This window comes from Pygocentrus nattereri, chromosome 16 (genome assembly GCF_015220715.1).
Source record: "Pygocentrus nattereri isolate fPygNat1 chromosome 16, fPygNat1.pri, whole genome shotgun sequence".
Taxonomy (NCBI): domain Eukaryota; kingdom Metazoa; phylum Chordata; class Actinopteri; order Characiformes; family Serrasalmidae; genus Pygocentrus; species Pygocentrus nattereri.
In genome coordinates, this window is record NC_051226.1 from 4953527 (window position 1) to 4974082 (window position 20556).

At 43.8% G+C, this 20556-nt stretch overlaps 1 protein-coding gene across 1 annotated transcript in view; it reads right to left on the reverse strand.

Moving 5' to 3' along the window:
* Positions 1–19869, reverse strand: part of mmp11b (matrix metallopeptidase 11b) — a 43104-nt gene extending 23235 nt beyond the window's left edge. The window contains exon 1 of the mRNA XM_037545794.1: positions 19643–19869. Coding sequence (XP_037401691.1) covers positions 19643–19759 — 117 coding nt within the window. The 5' untranslated portion in view covers positions 19760–19869. The remainder of the gene's footprint in view (positions 1–19642) is intronic.
* Positions 19870–20556: the final 687 nt, after the last annotated feature.

A 20556-nucleotide genomic window follows, 5' to 3' on the forward strand; every position in this document is an offset into this window, starting at 1 on the left:
TACTGGGTCGGATTTGGATGTTTAAAATGGACAATATGCACAATAGGAGACTAAGTTGGGCTAGTAGCAGTGGTCAAAAACGCATTAATACATCTGGACAGGACTAAAATAATCTGACCAGCGCTGAGTTGGGGAAGAACAGCAGGTAATTCATCCTGACATTTTCTCAGGGGAGGACAGAAAAAAACACAGACACTGACCAAAGAGTTTTAAACTCTTAGAAATCAAAGTTTTGGCCTGCAAAACAAAAGCACAGTGCTATTATTTCAGAATTCTGAGCGGAGAAATCGTCAGAACAGCAGATTGTACGCTTTTGTGTTTGTAAATATAACAGAGATATTTCGTTTTTTTAATTTGTTTTAAAATCGTTTTTAAAGCTGTTGTTGTGCTCATAGCCTGGTTTTGCAGAAAGACATAACATCCTTTACATCGTCGCTGTGGTTTTGCTTGTTTTCTGAACACCTGCAGATTTATAAATATAGATTATTAAGGCAAATTCATTGCACAGCTGAATTATTTAAGTAGTTACAGTTGAGTACTACAGCAAAATAATACTAACAGCTCACAAGTTCTGAGGGTCAGTCAACTGAGATTTGGGGAGGGGTTGGCGAAGTGCGAAAGTGAGGAAAATCCATGAGAAATCTGCTCCACCGCTGAAAACTGGAGCGCAGCGGTCACTGAGGACAGGGAGGAGGTGGGGAGAACCAAATCTCATCAGGGAGAATGTTAATGGTGAGTAGGGAGCATATTAAGTTGATGGAAAAGTTTCAGTTGTCTTTATCCCAGGCTATTGCGTAACACTGTTTTAGACCTAGATTTCGTCCAATTGGAATTCTCATCTACACAGTGGGCTTTTATCTTGGCAGGCATTATCACAGTCAATTTCCCCTTCCGAATTTAAAGGAAATGGCTATGTTAATTGGCTGGGAGGAGAGGTGACTGGAGGGAAGGTATGATTACCCCCCTCCTCCCCTCCATTCCCCCTCGTCTTTTCCCTGCCCCACTGCCGCTCTGTAAAGTTGGTTTATTGCAGTTTGCTGAGTTCACGGCTGCAGCTGCGATGGGTCTGAAACCCCTTCTTGTTCTTGTTGTCTTTCTCACTTTATAGATCTATTTATTCTCTCTCTCTCTGTACCTCTCTCTCCCTCTCTCTCTCTCTCCCTCTCCCTCTCTCTGTCTCTCTCTCTCTCCCTCTCTCCGTCCCTCTCTCTCTCTCTTTCTCTCTCTCTCTCTGTCTCTCCCTCTCCCTCTCTCTCTCCCTCTCTCTCCGTCCCTCTCTCTCTCTTTCTCTCTCTCCCTCTCTCTCTCCCTCTCCCTCTCTCTCTCTCTCCCTCTCTCTCCGTCCCTCTCTCTCTCTTTCTCTCTCTCTCCCTCTCTCTGTCCCTCTCCCTCTCTCCCTCTCTCTCCATCCCCCTCTCTCTCTCTCTCTCTCCCCCTCTCTCTGTCCCCCTCCCTCTCACTCCCTCTCTTTCTCTCTCTCTATGTCCTTCTCCCTCTCTTTGTCCCTCACCCTCCCTCCCTCCCTCCCTCTCCCTCTCTCTCTCTCTCCCTCTCTCTCCGTTCCTCTCTCTCTCTCTCTCTCTCTCTTTGTCCCTCTCTCTCTCTTTCTCTCTCTCCCTCTCTCTCTCCCTCTCCCTCTCTCTCTCTCTCCCTCTCTCTCCGTTCCTCTCTCTCTCTCTTTCTCTCTCTCTCCCTCTCTCTGTCCCTCTCCCTCTCTCCCTCTCTCTCCATCCCCCTCTCTCTCTCTCTCTCCCCCTCTCTCTGTCCCCCTCCCTCTCACTCCCTCTCTTTCTCTCTCTCTCTGTCCCTCTCCCTCTCTTTGTCCCTCTCCCTCCCTCCCTCCCTCCCTCTCCCTCTCTCTCTCTCTCTCTCTCTCTCTCTCTCTCTCTCTCTCTTTGTCCCTCTCCCTCCCTCCCTCTCTCTCTCCCTCTCTCTGTACCTCTCTCTCTCTCTCTCTCTCTCTCTCTCTTTCCTTAGGCCAAGGGGTATCTAGGGTCAACCGACCTTTTTGGTGTAGTGTGTTTTTTTTTTATTTTTTATTCTTCCACTTCCATCAATGCTAGAGGGGCTTCAGCTGTCTGTTTCACCTGTCTAAACTCCGAGGGTCTTCCTATGGGGTCTTCAGTAACAGTGTTACAGAATGCACTCATTCAGTTCTTGCATCCCTATGTCTTTTTCATCCTCAATCCATAAGATTGACAAAGCTCTCCGTGTGGCTGAAAGATGAATCATTTTTAAATCAAATCGCAGTTTAAAATAGTGCATATTGCAAGATCTGCCATTTTAATTATAGCCCACACTTTTAACGTGGGAGCTTGTGAACAGCCTGAAGAGGAGCTAGACCAATCAGAAGAAACTAAACATCCATGTGCAGTGACATCACAACCACAACCAACTGGCTGTCTGGCAGAGAAAGTGGATATTCTTGGCCAAAACAACAGAAATGCACCTTCACTTATGGAAAATAGTCACAATTTAAATAGCAGTCACAATATAAATCAGGAAAATCACAATTAGACATGTGCCCCACAACATTCAGCCCTAGCTCTCCATAGGCCATGACCAATTTTGGGGGTTGTGTACACAGATACATGCCACCAGTGTTTTTATCCCAGTTCTGGAATCAACCTGGGAATAACATTAGCCTGCGCTCACCATTGACCCCTGTAAAGGCTGTAAAAGTTAAGCCTGTGATTAATTAGCCATTACCTTTCATGGTTTGCGTCAGTAAGCCATTTAAACGTGAGGTCAGCATGTGTTGTCCTTAAAATGGACATTTTTATCACTCCGGTTAGGAAAATTTAAGATAAGACACAACCAGAGAGATGGTTCCTCACTATAGCGACGTGTCTGGGGCATAATGCCTCCAGCCTCCAGCAAGGCCTCTCCTAAAATGAAATTCTGGCTGTGCTGCGGATCGGCTGGCATGTCGAGGCAGATGTGCTGAGCATTAATGCATCCCCCCCGGCCATGAGCAGCCACATTTATTCTGCAGGATAACTACTACCACTGAACCACCAAAGCACCATATTTCAAGGCTTTATACGCGTCTCACAGTTGCTGACTTAGCTGGCACTCTCTGCACGCTTTACCATCATTAAGTATGTGTGCAAAACAATGCTATAATCAGCACTGCATCTAAATGACTAGTTTGCTGCTCTGTGCTGTCTCTCTCCGGCCGGGAGAGGTCTTTTACGAGTGTTTACTGTAGGACCCTTGTGACTTCCCTCGCGGCACGCTGGCCTCAAGGCCACTTAGGGAGCGGCAGAGAGGTGGAACAAAAGCACGGGGGTGTCTCCAGTTCAGCACGGGTCAACTGGCACAGGTCACGGCCTAAATCAACACTGCAGGTCAGAGCAAACACAGATTAAGTGACCAAACTCAGTAGTAACAGAAAACGGATAGCATCTCAATACTTTCATGAAACAGCAAACATTTTAAGAGTAAGTTATGGCTGACTTTGTACTTTTCACTAGGGGTTAGTTTGGAAAACCTGTGCCAGAACTAAAATGCTGACTGAAGGACGGCTCTGATTAAAAAACGTAGTAGCATATCTAAGTTATGAGCTACCGTATAACTTTCTAATGTAAGTACTACGTAATATTTGTAGCATTACATGCACTTTTTATCCAATAACGTCCAATAATGTCATTATACTGTTTCCTTTAACGCTTTGGTGTGTTTGACTTGTTTTCTCATGCAAAGCACTTCGAGATTGTGTAACTAAAATGATAACATGCATCTTTTATATTACACCCAACTATTTTATTCTTCTTCTTCTTCTTCTTCTTTCGGCTGCTCCCTTTAGGGGTCGCCACAGTAGATCATCTGCCTCCATCTTGCCCTATCCACTGCCTCCTCTACTTTCACACCAACCATCTCCATGTCCACCTTCACTACATCCATAAACCTTCTCTGAGGTCTACCTCTTCTCCTTCTACCCGGCAGCTCCATCTCCAACATTCTTTGCCCAATATATCCACTATTCCTCCTCAACACATGTCCAAACCATCTCAACCTGGCCTCTCTGGCTTTATCTCCAAACTGCTCCACCTTCACCGTCCCTCTGATCTGCTCATTTCTAATCCTGTCCATCCTGGTCACTCCCAACGAAAATCTCAGCATCTTCATCTCCGCCACCTCCAGCTCAGCCTCCTGTCTTTTAGACAGAGCCACAGTCTCCAAACCAGACATCATAGCAGGACGCACTGCTGTCTTGTAGACCTTCCCTTTCACTCTTGCTGCTGTCCTTCTGTCACACATCAGCCCTGACACCCGTCTCCACCCACTCCATCCTGCCTGCACCCTCTTCTTCACCTCTTTTCTACACCACACCCAACTATTTTATACATGTCTCATTTCTTAAGAGGCTGGTTGGTTTTGAGGTGATTCAGGTATCAGAAAAATAAGCTGTTTCAGGGCCTTCTTGAGCCACAGGATTACCTGCTGTAATGACAGAAACACAAGTACATGTTAGCAGAGCCAGAAATAACTAGACACAGAGCTCAGCGTTGTAAACAATCCCTCAGCATGCTGTCAGAAACTCATCATTACTAACATCTTATAATTATCATGATCACCACGGTACGAAAAGTAATGTTTTACAATGTATTATGATCAGCAAGTCCGTTGTAAACAGCAGCGTCTGTTATAAACTAAGATTGGAGGGACTGCACTGGGCCTTTACTGCTCTGTATTCTTGACCTGTGCCAAGAACATGAATTCAGACTCAAGGAACCACTCAACTCTTGAGTCAGTATGTACTGGTATACTCTTAAAGGAATACTCTACTGGTTTTCAACCTAATCTCTCTGCTGCATGTGCAGTATACAGAGAATAATTTTGATGTTTTGCTTTACTCTGTAAAAAAACGAGACTTAGTATAATGTATATTTATAATATTTATAATATTTATCATTTAAAAGGGGTTGCCAAAAAAGTAGGGTATAAAAGAGGGCATTTTGAGTATTTGGTATTCATGTGCAGGCAAATTTTACAGCGCCCACCTGCACACAGTAAGACAGGTGTGGCAACGAATGTCTGGCAACACACCTGTAGGCCTTTCTCTGGACTGGCCTTGCTGCTTCACACAATGTGCATTTCTGGCACTGCTCTATAAAACAGGGCGCCTCTTGCCAAGTTCGAAGCGTGGAAGTGTTTGACACGTTTATGTGCTCATACTGAAGGATTTATAACCTGATAGATATACACATCACCAGCTGAGGGGGCTCAGGGGAACTGAGAGCAGGTTCAAGGCACTCGTGTTTTCTCTAAATTGCACATCTAGCACATGCAGCTCAGGTCATCTGGTTGTAAAGCAGGTTAACTGTAGGGTTGGCATTATGACAGATGTCGCATCATACATATATATATATATATATTTGAAGACATTTACATGGTACAAATACTGATATTTATTTTTGAGAGGTTTAATAACAGGCAAAACAGCACAAGCACACAAAAGATAAAGGCCACTTAAGTCTATGAGTACCAGGGATTTTTTTAATTTAGCATGTCCATTTGACTTCTGGCACTGACAACCACCTGGGATTCCATAGCAATGGCCTCATACCACCTTATTAACCATCTGGGACAACACAGCCATGCCCTAGCCACACCTTAGCAACCACCTGCAACAGCATAACCACAGCCTAGCAACACTTTAGCAACCACTTGGGATACTATTGCAAGTCTTTGTAAAACCTTAGCAACCACCTGTGACACCATATCAACAGCCTAGCAACACTTTAGCAACCACCTGGGATTCCATAGCAATGCCCTCATATCACCTTATCAACCCTCTTGGATAACAGCAGTGGCCTAGCATCACCTTAGCAACCACCAGGGATACCATAGCAATGGATTTAGCAACACTTTAGCAACACCTGGGATACTACAGCAACAGCTTTATCAAGCCAACTTAAAGTTCATTCACAGACGTTCCCCATCTAGTTTTTCTTAATACCATCATATCATCAAAGCCTTTTGGTCCTTTATAGAACCATTTTTAAAAGGGCTCTTTAAAGAACCAACTGGTTTTCAGTCATAAAGAAGAACCATTTGGCCATGCAAAGAATCATTTTAACGCATTCACATGGTTCTTTAAGTGTTCGTGGTTCCACACAGAACCATTCCCGTTACTAAGAAACATTGAAGAAGCATTTTAAGGCCTATTTTAAAAAGAAAGATCTGACACAGCTGGAAATTTGTAGATTGATGTCAAAATATTGACCAAACAAACTTTCATGCAACTATAGTTGCTTGGAACTTACATGAAAGTAGATTTCATAATGTAAAATGTCTTGCAACTCACCTGAAACTCAGTCGCCACAGTTGTTGGAAGCGTCTCAACCTCACGAAACAAGTTTCATGAAACGAAATGAAAACGCAAATCACACGACATGGTCACCTCGAACGACACAGTTTAAGATGATCGAATTCTGGGACGGGGGTGGGGGTCTCCGCTACAACCACCTAATAACCATCTTTTGTGTGGCTTTCTTGTCCTGATACAGTAATAAATCCATAAAGTTCAGTATGTCATTTGAGGTGATCATGTGATGAATTACTGCTGTTTTCATTGGCTGTTTTAGGTTGGCACGCTTGCAACTGTGTAGCTAACAGCTGTTTCAACAGCTTCTTGTACCACCGTTTGTTCCTCTATTATCCTGCTGTTATTGTGATTCATGCATCTAGATTGTTTTTCTCCTCTTGACGCCCCCTAATTTTACCCCAAGCTCAGATTCATCTGTTATGCAAATGGTAAAAAATGAACTGTAATGGCTAATTATAACTATAATGGTCAGTATGGGGGAGTCATGGGCTGGAGGTTAGGGAACTGGCCCTGTGACCGGACAGTCCATGACTGAGGTGTCCTTGAGCAAGACACCTAACCCCCAATTGCTCCCCGGGCGCCATGGATTGGGCTGCCCACCGCTGCGGGCAAGTGTGCTCACAGCCCCCCTAGTGTGTGTGCTCACTAGTGTGTTTGTGGTGTTTCACCTCAATGGATGGTTTAAATGCGGGGGTGAAATTTCCCCGTTTGTGGGATTAAAAAGTGTCAATTAATTAATGAAACACTAATGTTCACAGACTTAACATACACACAACGGATACAAAGTCAAATATATGGTGAATGACCCTAGACAAGTAGTCCATGATCTTAAAGCGAGAGCAACATGGTGTATCAAAAAATACAAGCTGCTTATGTGGATATCTAGTCGTGTAAATGAAGATGTTGCATGACATTGATTTTTCTCGAATTGCTTCATGTTACTGTTACGTTCCACAGATATGATGTTGCAGGCAACTGACAATGTGCAACTAGTTGCATGAAAGTTTCATAGTGTAAAGTAAGCCCAAAACCATTTGCGTCCCAACTGATAGATTTAATTTAGTAAAGATTTTCTCTTGCCATCTACACCACTAGGGGGCCTACGTGAAGAGGCTCTGCTTGTCGTTTTAATCTGAGCTCAAGGTTTGTAGATTGATTACAGATGAGTCATGAATTTTGAACTGCTTCAGCTCCTGTGAGATGACAGTACAGATGAAAAGAGCTGGCATGTCACAACAAGCGAGACGGGCGAGGGAGAAACATGACTCTCCTTCTCTGAGACATAAAGAAGCATTGTGCCTTACATTTGGCCTTGTTCCCATTCTATGGGTCTCCTGAGGATAACCACCACAGCAATGGCATCCCATCAGCCAGCGCTGTCCAGGGGGCATTCATCAGGTGATGTCATCCATTCCTTATTCCTCCATAAAATGCAAACGACTGCACCAGGTGTGGGGAAATACCTCTACTTCACTTCACATCTGGACGGCTGCTTAACCACTTACTCAGCACGGTCTTGAAGCCCGGCTTATCGTCCCATCGCCATGGGCTTTTTATTGCCTGTTACAGCTTTGATCCAAGTGCCTTCATCATGGCTTTGGCTGCCACTTTCCCTCTCAGTCTTTCCCCATAGCATGCCATTGTCCTGTGAATGCACAGCGAAGGCAAGCGATAAGGCCTTTCCCCAGCAACTCAGGCATCCTTCAGCAGATAAAATTAGGCCACACTCGAGATAAAAATGAGCTTTGCCAGAGGGAATCAGTCTTGGGTAAATATTTACCGGCAAAAAACTTCCAGAGATCCGCGCAGCTTGGAGGTTGTATACACAAGCGAAGTGATTACACTGCCAGGGGAGATTGTTTCAGCAGGAACAGGAAAGGGATTAAGCTGATGGGAGATGATAGATACGAGATCCTTTCTGTCAATAGGACATTTAGGAAATCTAGGCCAGTGGTCTCCAGTCCTCTTCTTGGAGATGTGCGCGCCGGCAGAGTTTACTTCAAGCGCACGTATGCTGTGCACCCCTGGCCCCCCACAACCCCCATGTCTCGCTTAATGCTAATGACCTGATCCAGCCAAGCAAGCACTGAAAACATGCATTAGCTGGAGCAGGTGTGGTAGATTATGGTTGGGACTACACTTTACAGGAAGGCTGATCTTTGGGATCAGGACTGCTGGAGATGTACACTCTTAAGAATAAAGGTTTGGCTCGGCTGCATGGTTCTAGTTGGTTTAGAACTTCTGCATTAGGTTCTTTAACTTCTTATTCTCGAGGGCGTATTTTGGTTTGTCCGTCTGAATTTACACGATTAAATCGTAAGGCGAATTATTCAGTAACTGCATGAAATAAATGTAAAGTATTTATTTATTTATTGTAAATGCTCCCCTCAACTAAAAAAAAAATTAATTAACACATAGATGTGTTTTATGATCTCCACATATCACTACATGCTCACAATTTACTGCTGAAAGCCAAAAATCTCAGATGCTCTTTGTGTTATTCTCTAAAAGTGATGTTTCCAGAGCAGATCACTGAAGAGATGCCGTCTGTTTATAGTTTAGAGCCCAGATTTGGGGAAAAATGGGTCGACTTTCAGTAGAAAAACAAAGTTCAGCTTCTTTTATTATACTAAGCTGAAAACTCACTTGTTCAGTTCAGCTTTTGGTAGGTAATGTTCCCCCTTAGATAAAGGCAGCAGATCCAGGGGTCCATGGACACAGGGAATTATAGTAAACTGAGACGCTGGTGCTGTCGTCCCGCTGCTCGCACGCGGTCACTCAGGGTTGTGGACGGTGGAGAGGAGGGATGCCAGACTGTTTCAGAGTGCTGCCGTGTCTGTGTGTCCTTCTGGTTCTCTCCTGTTAGTTAAGCTGTCATAGTCAGATCTGACGGAGTCGTTAGCCACACTCTGGAAATGCTCGAATTCCCTGTTTTACATACAAACAGACAGAATAAAACTAATTCCATCTCCCTGCCTTTTTTCCGAGTATACAACCCCCCACATGTCTGGTTGGACACTGAAGGACGACTGACTGTCGAGCCCTCCTGCTACCCTCTTCAGACCAGCTGCCCATGACTTAGAGTGTTTTGGAACCACCAGCCGTTCCAAGGAGTTTAAGAGGTTAAACTCACACATATCACTTACAACAGTTATTCTGTAAAAATGCCTATTGAACAGTTAGTTATTAAACCAAATGTGGTTGCCGCGTGGCTTCATTTGAAAGAAATCGTTTTGGTTCCATTTGACAACCTTATTTTTAAGAGTGTAGGTGCAAACGGACCCCATGGGAAGGCGGCTGGAGACAGTGGTCAGTATGAATGAAGCAGTAGTGCAGATGTTCCTCACAGTCCTTAGTAGAGTTATTACACTCTAAGGCCTGTTCCTAAGTTATACAAGCAAGGAATAGAAGCCTGGTGCTGTGCGCTGGTTCTGACCATTGAAGGGCTTCAGAACCAGCAGAACATTGTCTTCCAAACAGAAACATTCTCTCTCTTTTCATGTTAAAGAGTCTGTAATTGCCTGGATTTTAACGCATCATCTCACATGTATTTTAATAACTGGAGAATTAAAATTACAAAACTGGAGAATTAAAATTACAGCAATAATCAGCAATAAGTGCTACAGATTTTCATAGATTTAGTGGCTAAGAGTTTTTTCCTAGCAAATTGGTGAGAGACAAAGGAACATTTCCTCAACTGAATGCTAATGCAGTATCACCCACAGTCCTGTACACGTGCCTGTTTGCATAAAACACTTAAGTGTTTATTAAGGTTAACTGTGCTGCATAAAAAGCCTTCAGAGGTATTTAAGGGTTTCCTTAAGTGGACTGAACATTTGTTCCTTAAGTATCACATTTCCCTTCAGTAAGTCCTAAAGCAGTGCATAATATTTCATAATTGTCAGTTCCCTTAGGATATTTTAAGGTGCCTTAAGATTATTTTCCAACCTGAGAAGCTGAAAATATGGCACAGTTTTGTAGGTGTTTGTAGAGGAGAACCTACGCAGGTTTTTCGCCCCACTAAATGTATAAACTCGCCAGCCAGTTGGAAGACGACCCTGACCATAAAGACATGACTATGATAAACCATTAGCTAGTATACACTGTTTTCCCCATGATTTCTACAACTTCAATCTGTAACCATCTTATGATTTACAGCAAGTTGCATATAAAAGTTGTAAATGCTACAAATGGTTAAGCCAGGAGGCCCAGCCCAAACGGTAAGAGGAGCTATTTTGTCTTTTTGACAAAAATCAGACCACAACATCGTATGTCCATTCTACCATACTGGCTGTAACTATGTCTCAGTATGTGCTAGTATACTATCCATCCATCCATCCATTTTCTAAGCCGCTTCTCCTTCTGGGTCGCGGGGGGGTGCTGGAGCCTATCCCAACGGTCTTCGGGCGGAAGGCAGGATACGCCCTGGACAGGTTGCCAGTCCATCACAGGCTAGTATACTAGTATAGGCTAAAAATATAATATAAACGAAAACACAGACTTACGTTGCTTTAAGCTTTACCTCAGCTGTAGCTGCTTTTCTCGCATCTCTGGCAGGAGACTTTCCCTCAAAAGCAGAACAGTTCCTTGTTAAATGCCTTTCAACGTTTGATTCGGTTTTTACGAGGCTGACTTTGCTTCTCATTCACCAGCTTCTTGTTTGAATTTTCACGTTCCACCTTAAATGCTGCCTTAGGAGCCAGCACGTAACTGCTGCACCATTTAAGGTGGAATGGGAAAGTTTAAACAAGAAGCTTGCGAGTGAGAAGCGACTTCAGCTTTGCTGATTCCTGTCTGCGTTGCTATGGTGACCAGCAGTCTGCGCGCCAACCTTCAGGGTTAAAGGTTGGTGCATTAGCAGTTCTACATTAATGCCAGCGTTTGTTAAAACTGTGCTAAAACTAACAATCAGCAGAGCTTTATTTTACTGCTACCTTTATTTACCTACTAGTCTATTTCTGCTGTGGAGCCACAACAGGGCAGTAAAAGAGCCTCATGTTGCTGACCCCTGGGTAAAGGTTGGAAGGGGGTTACATTCCATAACTCTTACATCTACATCTCTCAGGTTTAAAGACGGCATCATTTTTAAAGCCCCCTACACTCAAAAATGCCTTTTAAATGGTCAACTCCTTTTGGAAGGCTTATTATGATGATATAGATTAATACTATATAGATTATAAAGAGATTATAAAGACTGATACTAGTATTTCACAGGGTGCTACAAAGCAGAATTACCTGCAATCAATAACAATCCAATATGCTAAAATATGCTGGCCAGTGCACGAGGCCTAAGCACCAACGACATCCGCTGGACGTGGCAGGAGAGCGTGCTGCCGATATCCAGCATCAGTATAATCGTGCATGTCGAGCGATCTTTGCATTCTTAATGAGTGTTGAGGTTTAGATGCCATTTTTAGTAGTTTCTTGTAGTTTCTTGGACATAACAATAACACGTATGTATGGATTTAATAACAATTTATTATTCTACATAGATGATTCTGTGTGTTGAAATGATGGAACAATGTACTTTTAATGCCATGAAAGTTAACAGTGGGCGTACTATATTTAAAAAATATGGCCAACCATATGCCGCGGGGCGCTCCCTCTAAATCACACACTCTTAAAATGCACTACATACATCATCTGCATGAGTGCAGTCCCTGTACAGCGCCAAGCAAATCTTCAGCTGAGTAACTCTAGGTGAAACGCTCTCAGTGTAATCTCCTTAAGCTCCCTGTCTGCCAAGGCTGTTAAAGACGTGGAGCAGCAACTGAATTGAACTGGGTCTCCTGCCAAGCCCTCAGTGAACATACGATAGCATGCGAATGCAGAATTTCTCCCTGCAATATACTTCATTAAAGCCCTCTCTAAGCTGCAATTATCCAAACAGGTACATGCACGTTCCAGGGATTGTAGTGATGACCCAAAACTCTGTTTGTCTGAGGTCGTTTCCCATGGATGTTTTGCCGTGCCTGAGAAGAGATAAGGTCTTAGCCCAGACAGGACTGCATCCTCGCTTTCCCACTAGAGTGAGAGAGAGGTCAATTCAAAGACACATCGCCAAACAGAAGAGATGAATAACAATGTCCAGGGAAAAGCAGACAAAAACCTTGAGGCCATCATGGTGAAGGTGAACTTCCTAAAGTTCTCAGGGAAACATCTCGATTGGAAAAAGCTACAGAGTCATGGCAAAAGACTTCAGCGTCTATCGTTGGTTCGATGCAATTGAAACGCTTATGGACACAGAACTAGTTGTCCATGCGAGATTTCACAACACGCTCTCAGACTAATGATGAGGAAGGTGGAGAGGAGCCAGTAGTCACTCGAAAAGAGTTGCAAGATGACCTGAAAGCAGGAGGAACCACAGTTAAACAGAGAGCAACAAGCAATGAACTGCACCACAAACATATCTGCTCCTTCACCACACAGTAAACGCCTCTGCTGAAAAAGAAGCACGGAGATCCACGTCTAAAGTGTGTACACAAGTCAGAGCTGTGTTGGAACTCTCAGGTCAGTCGAAACAAAAAAAAAAACGCTCGGGCAAAAATCCAGCTCGTTTGGAGAAAGAAGACCAAGAAGACCAAAACCTCAGTGAAGCATGACGGTGGGAGCATCACGATATGGGGCTGCTTCTCTGCAAACAGGACTGAGGCATAACACGTCATCACGGGAGAGATGAATGTCATGGGCTGGAGGTCAGGGATCCAGCCTCGTGACCGGAAGGTCACCGGTTCGATCCCCAGAGCTGACAGCACATGACTGCAGTGTCCTTGAGCAAGACACCTAACCCCCAACTGCTCCCCGGGCGCTGCGGATTGGGCTGCCCACCGCTCCGGGCAAGTGTGCTCACTGTCCCCTAGTGTGTGTGTGCTCACTAGTGTGTATGTGGTGTTTCACTTCACGGAGGGGTTAAATACAGAGGTGAAATTTCCCCGTTTGTGGGATTAATAAGGGTCTCTTAATCTTAATAGAGCAATGTACTGCGGGATATTAGAGGAGAATTTCAAGAAACTTTATCTGGAGAGAAGGTGAACATTTCAACAGAACAATGACAGCAAACATACAGCCAAAATAACTCAAGGCTTGTTTCCCGAACAGGTGAAAATGTCCAGATTAATGCTGGACTGGGTCGAAATTCAGCCACTATGCTGCAGAAAGTGATGTACTTCTCAGCATAGATATTTTAACAGCTGTGCAACAAAGTACAAATGGTATTCATTTGTGATGTCCGAATACTTTTTTCCCTATCCATTTATATTTTTCACACTTATCCTGCCTCATGTTTATGACTACAGGTACAAAGTCATGTGTATACATTTTAAGTGGATATATGCACTGGAGGTATATTACATACAGAGGTGGATGAAGTACACAAATCATGTACCTGAGTTAAAGTAGAGACGCCCAAGGTAAAATATTCCTCCAGTAAAAGTAGAAGTTCCTCCCTTTAGACCTCCACTTGAGTAAAAGTACTAAAGTATTTACCTTCAAATGTACTTAAGTATAAAGTAAAAGTACTAAAAGAGTAATTCTGGCTGTGATGTCCTGTTATCATTTTTATAACCAGACTGGCTTCATGAACTCATTTCAGGTGAAAGTCCTCCAGCGTCTCTCTTGGTAAACCAGTCTTTTAATAGAACGTCATTAATTAGTGACGCTGACGTCTATTAAAATGATCAGAAGCACAAAACACTGAAGGTAAACAGTTTCCATCAGGGAGAACCGAGTGGCTCTGAAATCACTTTTTACACACAAGCAAAGTTTCAGTTTCAGATTTATTTACAACTTAGTTCCAAGTTTAAGTTGAATAAAAACTGGCTTTAAACTCAGGATCACAGATGAGCTCCTTTACTATGTTGATCTGTAGGCGTCTGTTCATAAACATAAACCAGCCCAAACTCATTTACTATAAAATGAAATGGTGTTTGTAGAAATTCAGAAAAAAGCCGCGTCAGTCTCGACTGCATATGTGGACATATTTCTATATTGAGCTCTATTTACACAAAGTTAGGTTAGTTCATCATTTATGTTGAACAGACTCTCCCAAAGTTTTACGCTGCTGCGCTGACGTTGAACCGTGTGCTGCACTGGGTCGGTATGACCAACAGGTCAAAACCAGCTCTAAACAAAGTGACCGCTGGGCCCTGATTGGTGCTCTGGCTTTGCGCTTCTTTCGTTTTGACATGTTACGTTTTTATACACACAGAAACCAAAAGGAACCACAGATTTCTCAGAATGTAGGAGGAAAAAGTCGGATATTAGACTCTGAAATGTAGTGGAGTGAAAGTAAAAAGTCCAGAACGGAGAAACTTCAGTACAGATACACCAAAAATACTAAAGTACAGAAACTAATTACATTTACTTAGTTACTGCCACCACTGATTACATATGTGACGCGGCAGCAGAATTCAGATGCGTGCAGATCATAAAAAGAGAGTTTTTATCTCAAATAAGCGGCCAGGCAAAATCATAAATGGAAACCAGTCCAAGAGTCAAAACACAGGCAATGGCACAAAGGGGCAAAGGCAAAGAGACGAGAGACGAGAGACAGGTAGTCCAAGCAAAGGTCAAACAATATGAGAAGGCAGTCATTACAAACGCTCAGTAAGATCTCAGGGATTCAACACTTCGCAAGGATCCTACTCTAAGCCCCGGCTTCTAAACTAAAGCTAATTAGTCATATGCCATACAACACAGGTGAACCAGGTTAAAATTCCGGAGATTGTGAGCGCTGATAGGAGCGCGAATATGAGTCAGAAGTCACATGATTGTCTGAAGACTCCTGGGAATTGGATGCTGGACTCTGGGAAGTCAAATGATCGCCCACGGTATGCTGGGAAATGGAGTCTTTAAGGGAGTTCGCCGAATGCATGACAACCTAACAAAAACAAGTGTCTGAATACTTGTTTGCCCTCGATATCTCAATATATACAGTCGTATGCAAACATGTGAACACCCTGTTTCATTTTTTTGTACATTTTTCTCCAAATTTTGCCAAAGTTTAGTTGTGTTAGGTGTTAGACGAAGGCTTCTTCCGAGTCACGCCTGCCTTAGCTGCGTTAAAGTGTTGAGAAGAGGCGGGCCATCCTACCCACCCAGAGACAGCAAGGCCAACTGTGCTTTCTTGGGCTCCTGATCATGGAGCACAATTTAGTGCCAGAACTTTTGCTCAGGTCACATTTGATGTTTTACTTCCCCCAATTTGTTAAATGCAGCAAATAAACAGAAACTGTGCATTAAAATGTGCAGACGTGTGTTGAGGGAGGTGTGTTAACTTACTTCCACTTAGAAAATCAACTAAACATGTCATTTGCACCCAAACGTATGACCGTGTATACGATGTGGAGACTGGTCAGTGCTCTGAACATTAATGACTGTACGCTCCATGCAATTTCCACCGGATGTTCTCTGCGTACTCTAACTATCTGTGACCATTTGCAGTAGTTAAAGATCCGGTAGGAGCTTTAAGCAACACTGACGAAGTGCTTCATCACTGAGCCATTTGTTCAGCACATTTAATCGATTACGCCGAACCCCAAGCCATCTCATTAGCCCCCATCTGTCGAACTCCCTCCTGTCTTTACTCCAGCATGTCGTGTGTGTCTCCGAGTGCATCACAGCTAGGGGTGTATATTTTCTCAGCCTGCGCTCATGCACGTCGGGATGCCCCGAGAAGGCCCTTAGGACGGGGGGAACGGGGCCACAGCAGCTATCTTGTTCTTCCCCCTTTTCCCTGTGTCAGCAAACAGACGCTTTGTTATTCTGCACTGCATGCCAAATGACTTGCCCCTGCCTGCATAATCTCTCTCTCTCTGCAGCTTTGTCAACAGTCAGGAACAAATTGAGCGCACATGCTCTGAATCACAGCAGCCTCTCCACACTCGCAAACCAGCCTGATTCTTCCGTTCCAGAAAGCGTGGGGTGAATCTGACGCGAATTTGGCTCTGGGCTTGTTTTGACATTAGGTGTTATTCATGTCCGAGAGGCAAAGCGCATGATGACAGGCTCCGAATGAAATGAAAGTGTTTATAAGCATTGATGTTTCTCTGTCTATGACGGCTGTGGTAATGTCTGATTTGGTGGCTCGGAGTCTGTGATCGCTCAGCACTTTAGAAGGCAGCACTTCTCTGCCTTGGTTTTTTTTTTTCTCGGCCTCAAATAGACACTTTTTTTTTATGCTAACATTTCCTTTTGGGAGAGTTTTGGACCTCATCCAGCTGGGTTAAAGCAGCCATCTGGGGCTGCTCTTTGTCTGCTCTCTCTAAGCCTGGACTGGGAAAGGACTTTCCACACATCTATGTCTTAGCAATCCATGGATCAGCAGGGGGGCTTAGGGAGAATTGGTGGTCAGTTTGATGCGGAGCTGCACTGTGTTTGGGAGTGATTTTAGGAGGCTTTAAATGTAAGCAACATGAGGGGCTCAGAAATGAAAAACGTTGACCTAATAAGCCCGAGCTGCACGCCAGAGGGGTTTCTGATGCCATGAAATGCTTAAATAACTTAGCTTGTGGTTAAGAATTTACTACAAGGCAAGGCAATTAATGTGAACTTAACTAAGTAACTTCCATTTGGCCATTCAGTTTTCTGAAACCTGAAAACATCCACAGGTGTTTCTGTCCATCCTTCCACTGTGAGGAGACCACTCAGCGCTGTGGGTCTGAAAGGACGTGTAGCTGATCAAGAAGAACCTCGCTGAGAAAAGGAGACGGACACATCAAACAAAGAAGCTGAGCAATGGACTGACCACCCCACAGTCCAGACCTCAACATCTGAAATTTGTTTGGGATCACTTGGGTGGTGAAAAGCGGAAAATGCCAAACCAACTTCTAAGACTGAGCTTTGGTGGTGTGGAAAAATATCCCTGCGTATTCCTTGAAAAAAAAAAAAAAACTGAAAGAAGAACGGAATGAAAAACAACAAAAAAAATGTCACCAGAATAACCAGCACATGTTTTGGATGCTGTTATGCTGGTCAACCAGCGTGACCATGCAGGGTGACCAGCTAAACCAACCCAAAATCAGCATAAACCGGCATTTGTTTTCAGCAGGGATCACCAGTTTTCATAATCCTAGTCAAAGTTTACCCACTCAGTAAAGCGAATTGGGATAAATCCTTACATACCAGTGTTAAATACATACATGGTACAAGGTTTATTTACATATATGTGCGTAATATATATATATTACGCACATATATGTAAATAAACCTTGTACCATGTATGTAGCAATACCCTTTGTCCTAGAATGCTTACACTGACCTACTGACCCATGTCTTTCATTTCCAAACACACTGCTGAGCTGAAAACACTCTAACATGCCAAAGCGCTCCCCTGGCCCTCTTCTTAAACAAATGTGAGTGCTTTCCAGCCCTTCTTACCAAATCTGACAAGTTACGGATTACAAATAAAGTTCAGTACATCTGTCAAGCACATGCACGTTTGGTAAGTGTGGTAGTAAGTGTTTTAAAACGTCTACAAACAGCCACCTAAACCGTTTTACGGGTCAGATCTCGTTACTGCATTCCTTATTACATTGCAGGGGTGTACATGTTATGCAGGTTACACAATGCTGAGAGAAGTGCGGGCAGGTGAGGAAGCTTCTTTTATGTAAATCGGTCTTGGGCAGGTCATGTTCTGCTCAACAACAGGTCTACAGCAGGCATACAGAGGTGGAGAGTAGCTGGTTCTGTATCCCACACTGTGCAAAAGGATTGTGTATTAACCTGTAAAAGTAAGTAACCTGGTGGTTTTATTGAACTTAATAGGACAATAATCTGTGTTTTACATAAAGTTAATTTATTTGAAGTTCAGTGAAGTGAATATCTCAAGGCAACCAGGTTACTTACTTTTTTAAGTTAAAACACTGGATCATATAGTTAGATATTGATGTACTTTCTGAAAGACTTACAGATATAAACAGAGAAAGATGGAGCAACAACCTTCAGTTCCTATGATGATAGGCGCTGGCTGTATTAAGATGTTCCACTGTAGCTGTATTGGGATCTCAGTACCCAAGAAAATAGGACTTTTGGTGAAGATATCACATCTCAACCTTCTCAACCTGTCTGTAAATATGTGCTTCAGCATGAATTCCATTGGCAGATCATCTGCCTGCTTCACAAAGTCATATATCTACTATATACACTCAGGAAGAATGTACTAAACTGTCACAGGGGCAGGAGCCCTCTTGACACTGGGGTGGTTCCGTCGAGGGTGCATCTTGGTACCTTTGTTCAGGGAACATAACTGAACCATGATCCACTGAAATGATCTGTTCTAAGCTGGACTGACTCCACACACCCCGCCTCGCCTCCAGGCTTTTACTCTACTGCTCTGTTTTAAAACATTGGGTTATGAAAAGGAACAAGTACCAACTTTTCACCTGGAGGAACTGATTTAAGCTCCACCATCAGACCTTAGAACCACTGCTGGAGCTCTGAGGGAACATTTACACTGTTTGTACCTTGATGAACGAAAAATGTTCTTGCACAGATCCTTTATTTCTAACAGTGTCCCATGAAGGAAACAGTGGACTCAGGTGCTGGTCACCAGGTTATATGTGCCTGGCAACAAGGTTCCCAGTGGAGAACTGTTCAGTAACCTTTGTCAGTGCAGTTAAAATCAATTATTTGTCCATTGTTTTTACATTTTTATGCGTTCTTTGCATGGCATGGACACCAGAATAACCAGCACATGTTGTGTTTGGGATGTTGAGATGTAAACCTGGACAAGATCAGCATAAGCTAGCATTTGTTCTCAGCAGGGTTCACTATTTTTGATAATCCCATATATATATATATAGATATGAGCATCATACTGCACAATTTAAAAAGGTTGTGGGTTCTTTAGTAAAGTCAATGGTTCTGTTGGTTTGAATGGTTCTTGCTTAAATAATACTTTGCATGGTGGGAATGGATCCATATAGCACCAAAAAGGGTTCTGCTATTGTTACGGTGCCAAGCTTGCATCAATAAGAGGAGCCTTTTCGGTGCCATACAGAACCACATAAACATTCTCCATCAATCTGAGGAACCATTCCACCACGCAAAGGACACCTTAAGCATGAACTGGTTCTATATGGAACTCATAGTTCTAAATACACCCACTGGCTTTACTAAAGAACCTTCACAGAACCAACTTTTTCAAGAGTGTTTCCCACAGCCAGTTTCCCACGTTTGCTCCAAACTTTGGAGAATTTACATCTGTGCGTAATTACGCAAAGATGCCAAACCAGATTCTGACCGTTCCTGGACGTTACAGGACAGAAAAGCATTAAAAGAAGCGTCTTTAGGACGAACAATGTCACTCACCCCCTGTTCTTTGGACCACTGGATGCTCCCTCTGCGCCCCACCGGCAGGGACTGGATGCGCAGCGCGCAGTGCAGCGCCGCGGCGACGAGGAGAAGGAGGAGGTTGGCGGAGCGCATGCTTTCTCCACTCTGTTTGGGGGGCCCCTGTGACCCTGGACACCAGGCTGCCCCCTTCACGAGAAGGAGGAAGGAGAGAAAGGAGGAGGAGGAGATAGAGAGGGGTCTGCTCTGCTCCAGGAGTGAAGGAGTGCGCGCTGGCGACGAGCTTTTATACTCCCCAGGTCTCCTTTGTCTCATTTTTTTGCAGGTTGCACCTTCTTTTTTTTTCTTCTTCCATGGGCTGGAGGGACGACCAGCCCACGTGATTTAAAGAAAGAGGGGAGAAGGCTGGTCTTCATCTTGAGGTCGTGCACAAGCAGCATCGATGTGGGTGTCTCCTGGCAGGGAGAGGTGAAATTATGCATTGCTGTGCACATTATAGGAGAGCACAGTTATGCATTGTTGCTGATAAAGTGGTGCATTTACTGCATTGAACTGAAGGCACAATCTCAATATTACACCAACGAAACTAGTGCAAAGCGTAATTCAGCCGAAAGACCAAGTTGTGTTGATCTCGCTTTAAGTCAGCTCAGCATGTTTTTCCGCTGTTTAGAATGTGGGTTAGTGGCACGTGTGGATAATGTTTGGAGGCTGAGCGCGCGAGTCTGATCTTGTGCGGTTTGTGATAATGACACTGCAGCTGTGCTGAGTCTGGAAGTGGTGCAGATGTTTGTGTTCTGGCGCAGCTGGATGAAGTGAAGTGGCCCAGTGCACCGAATATGACACAGTACACTCTTAAAAAGGACGGTTCTTGAAGGGCTCTTTAGTAAAGAAAATGGCTCTATATAGAACCATGAACACTCAAAGATCCCTTT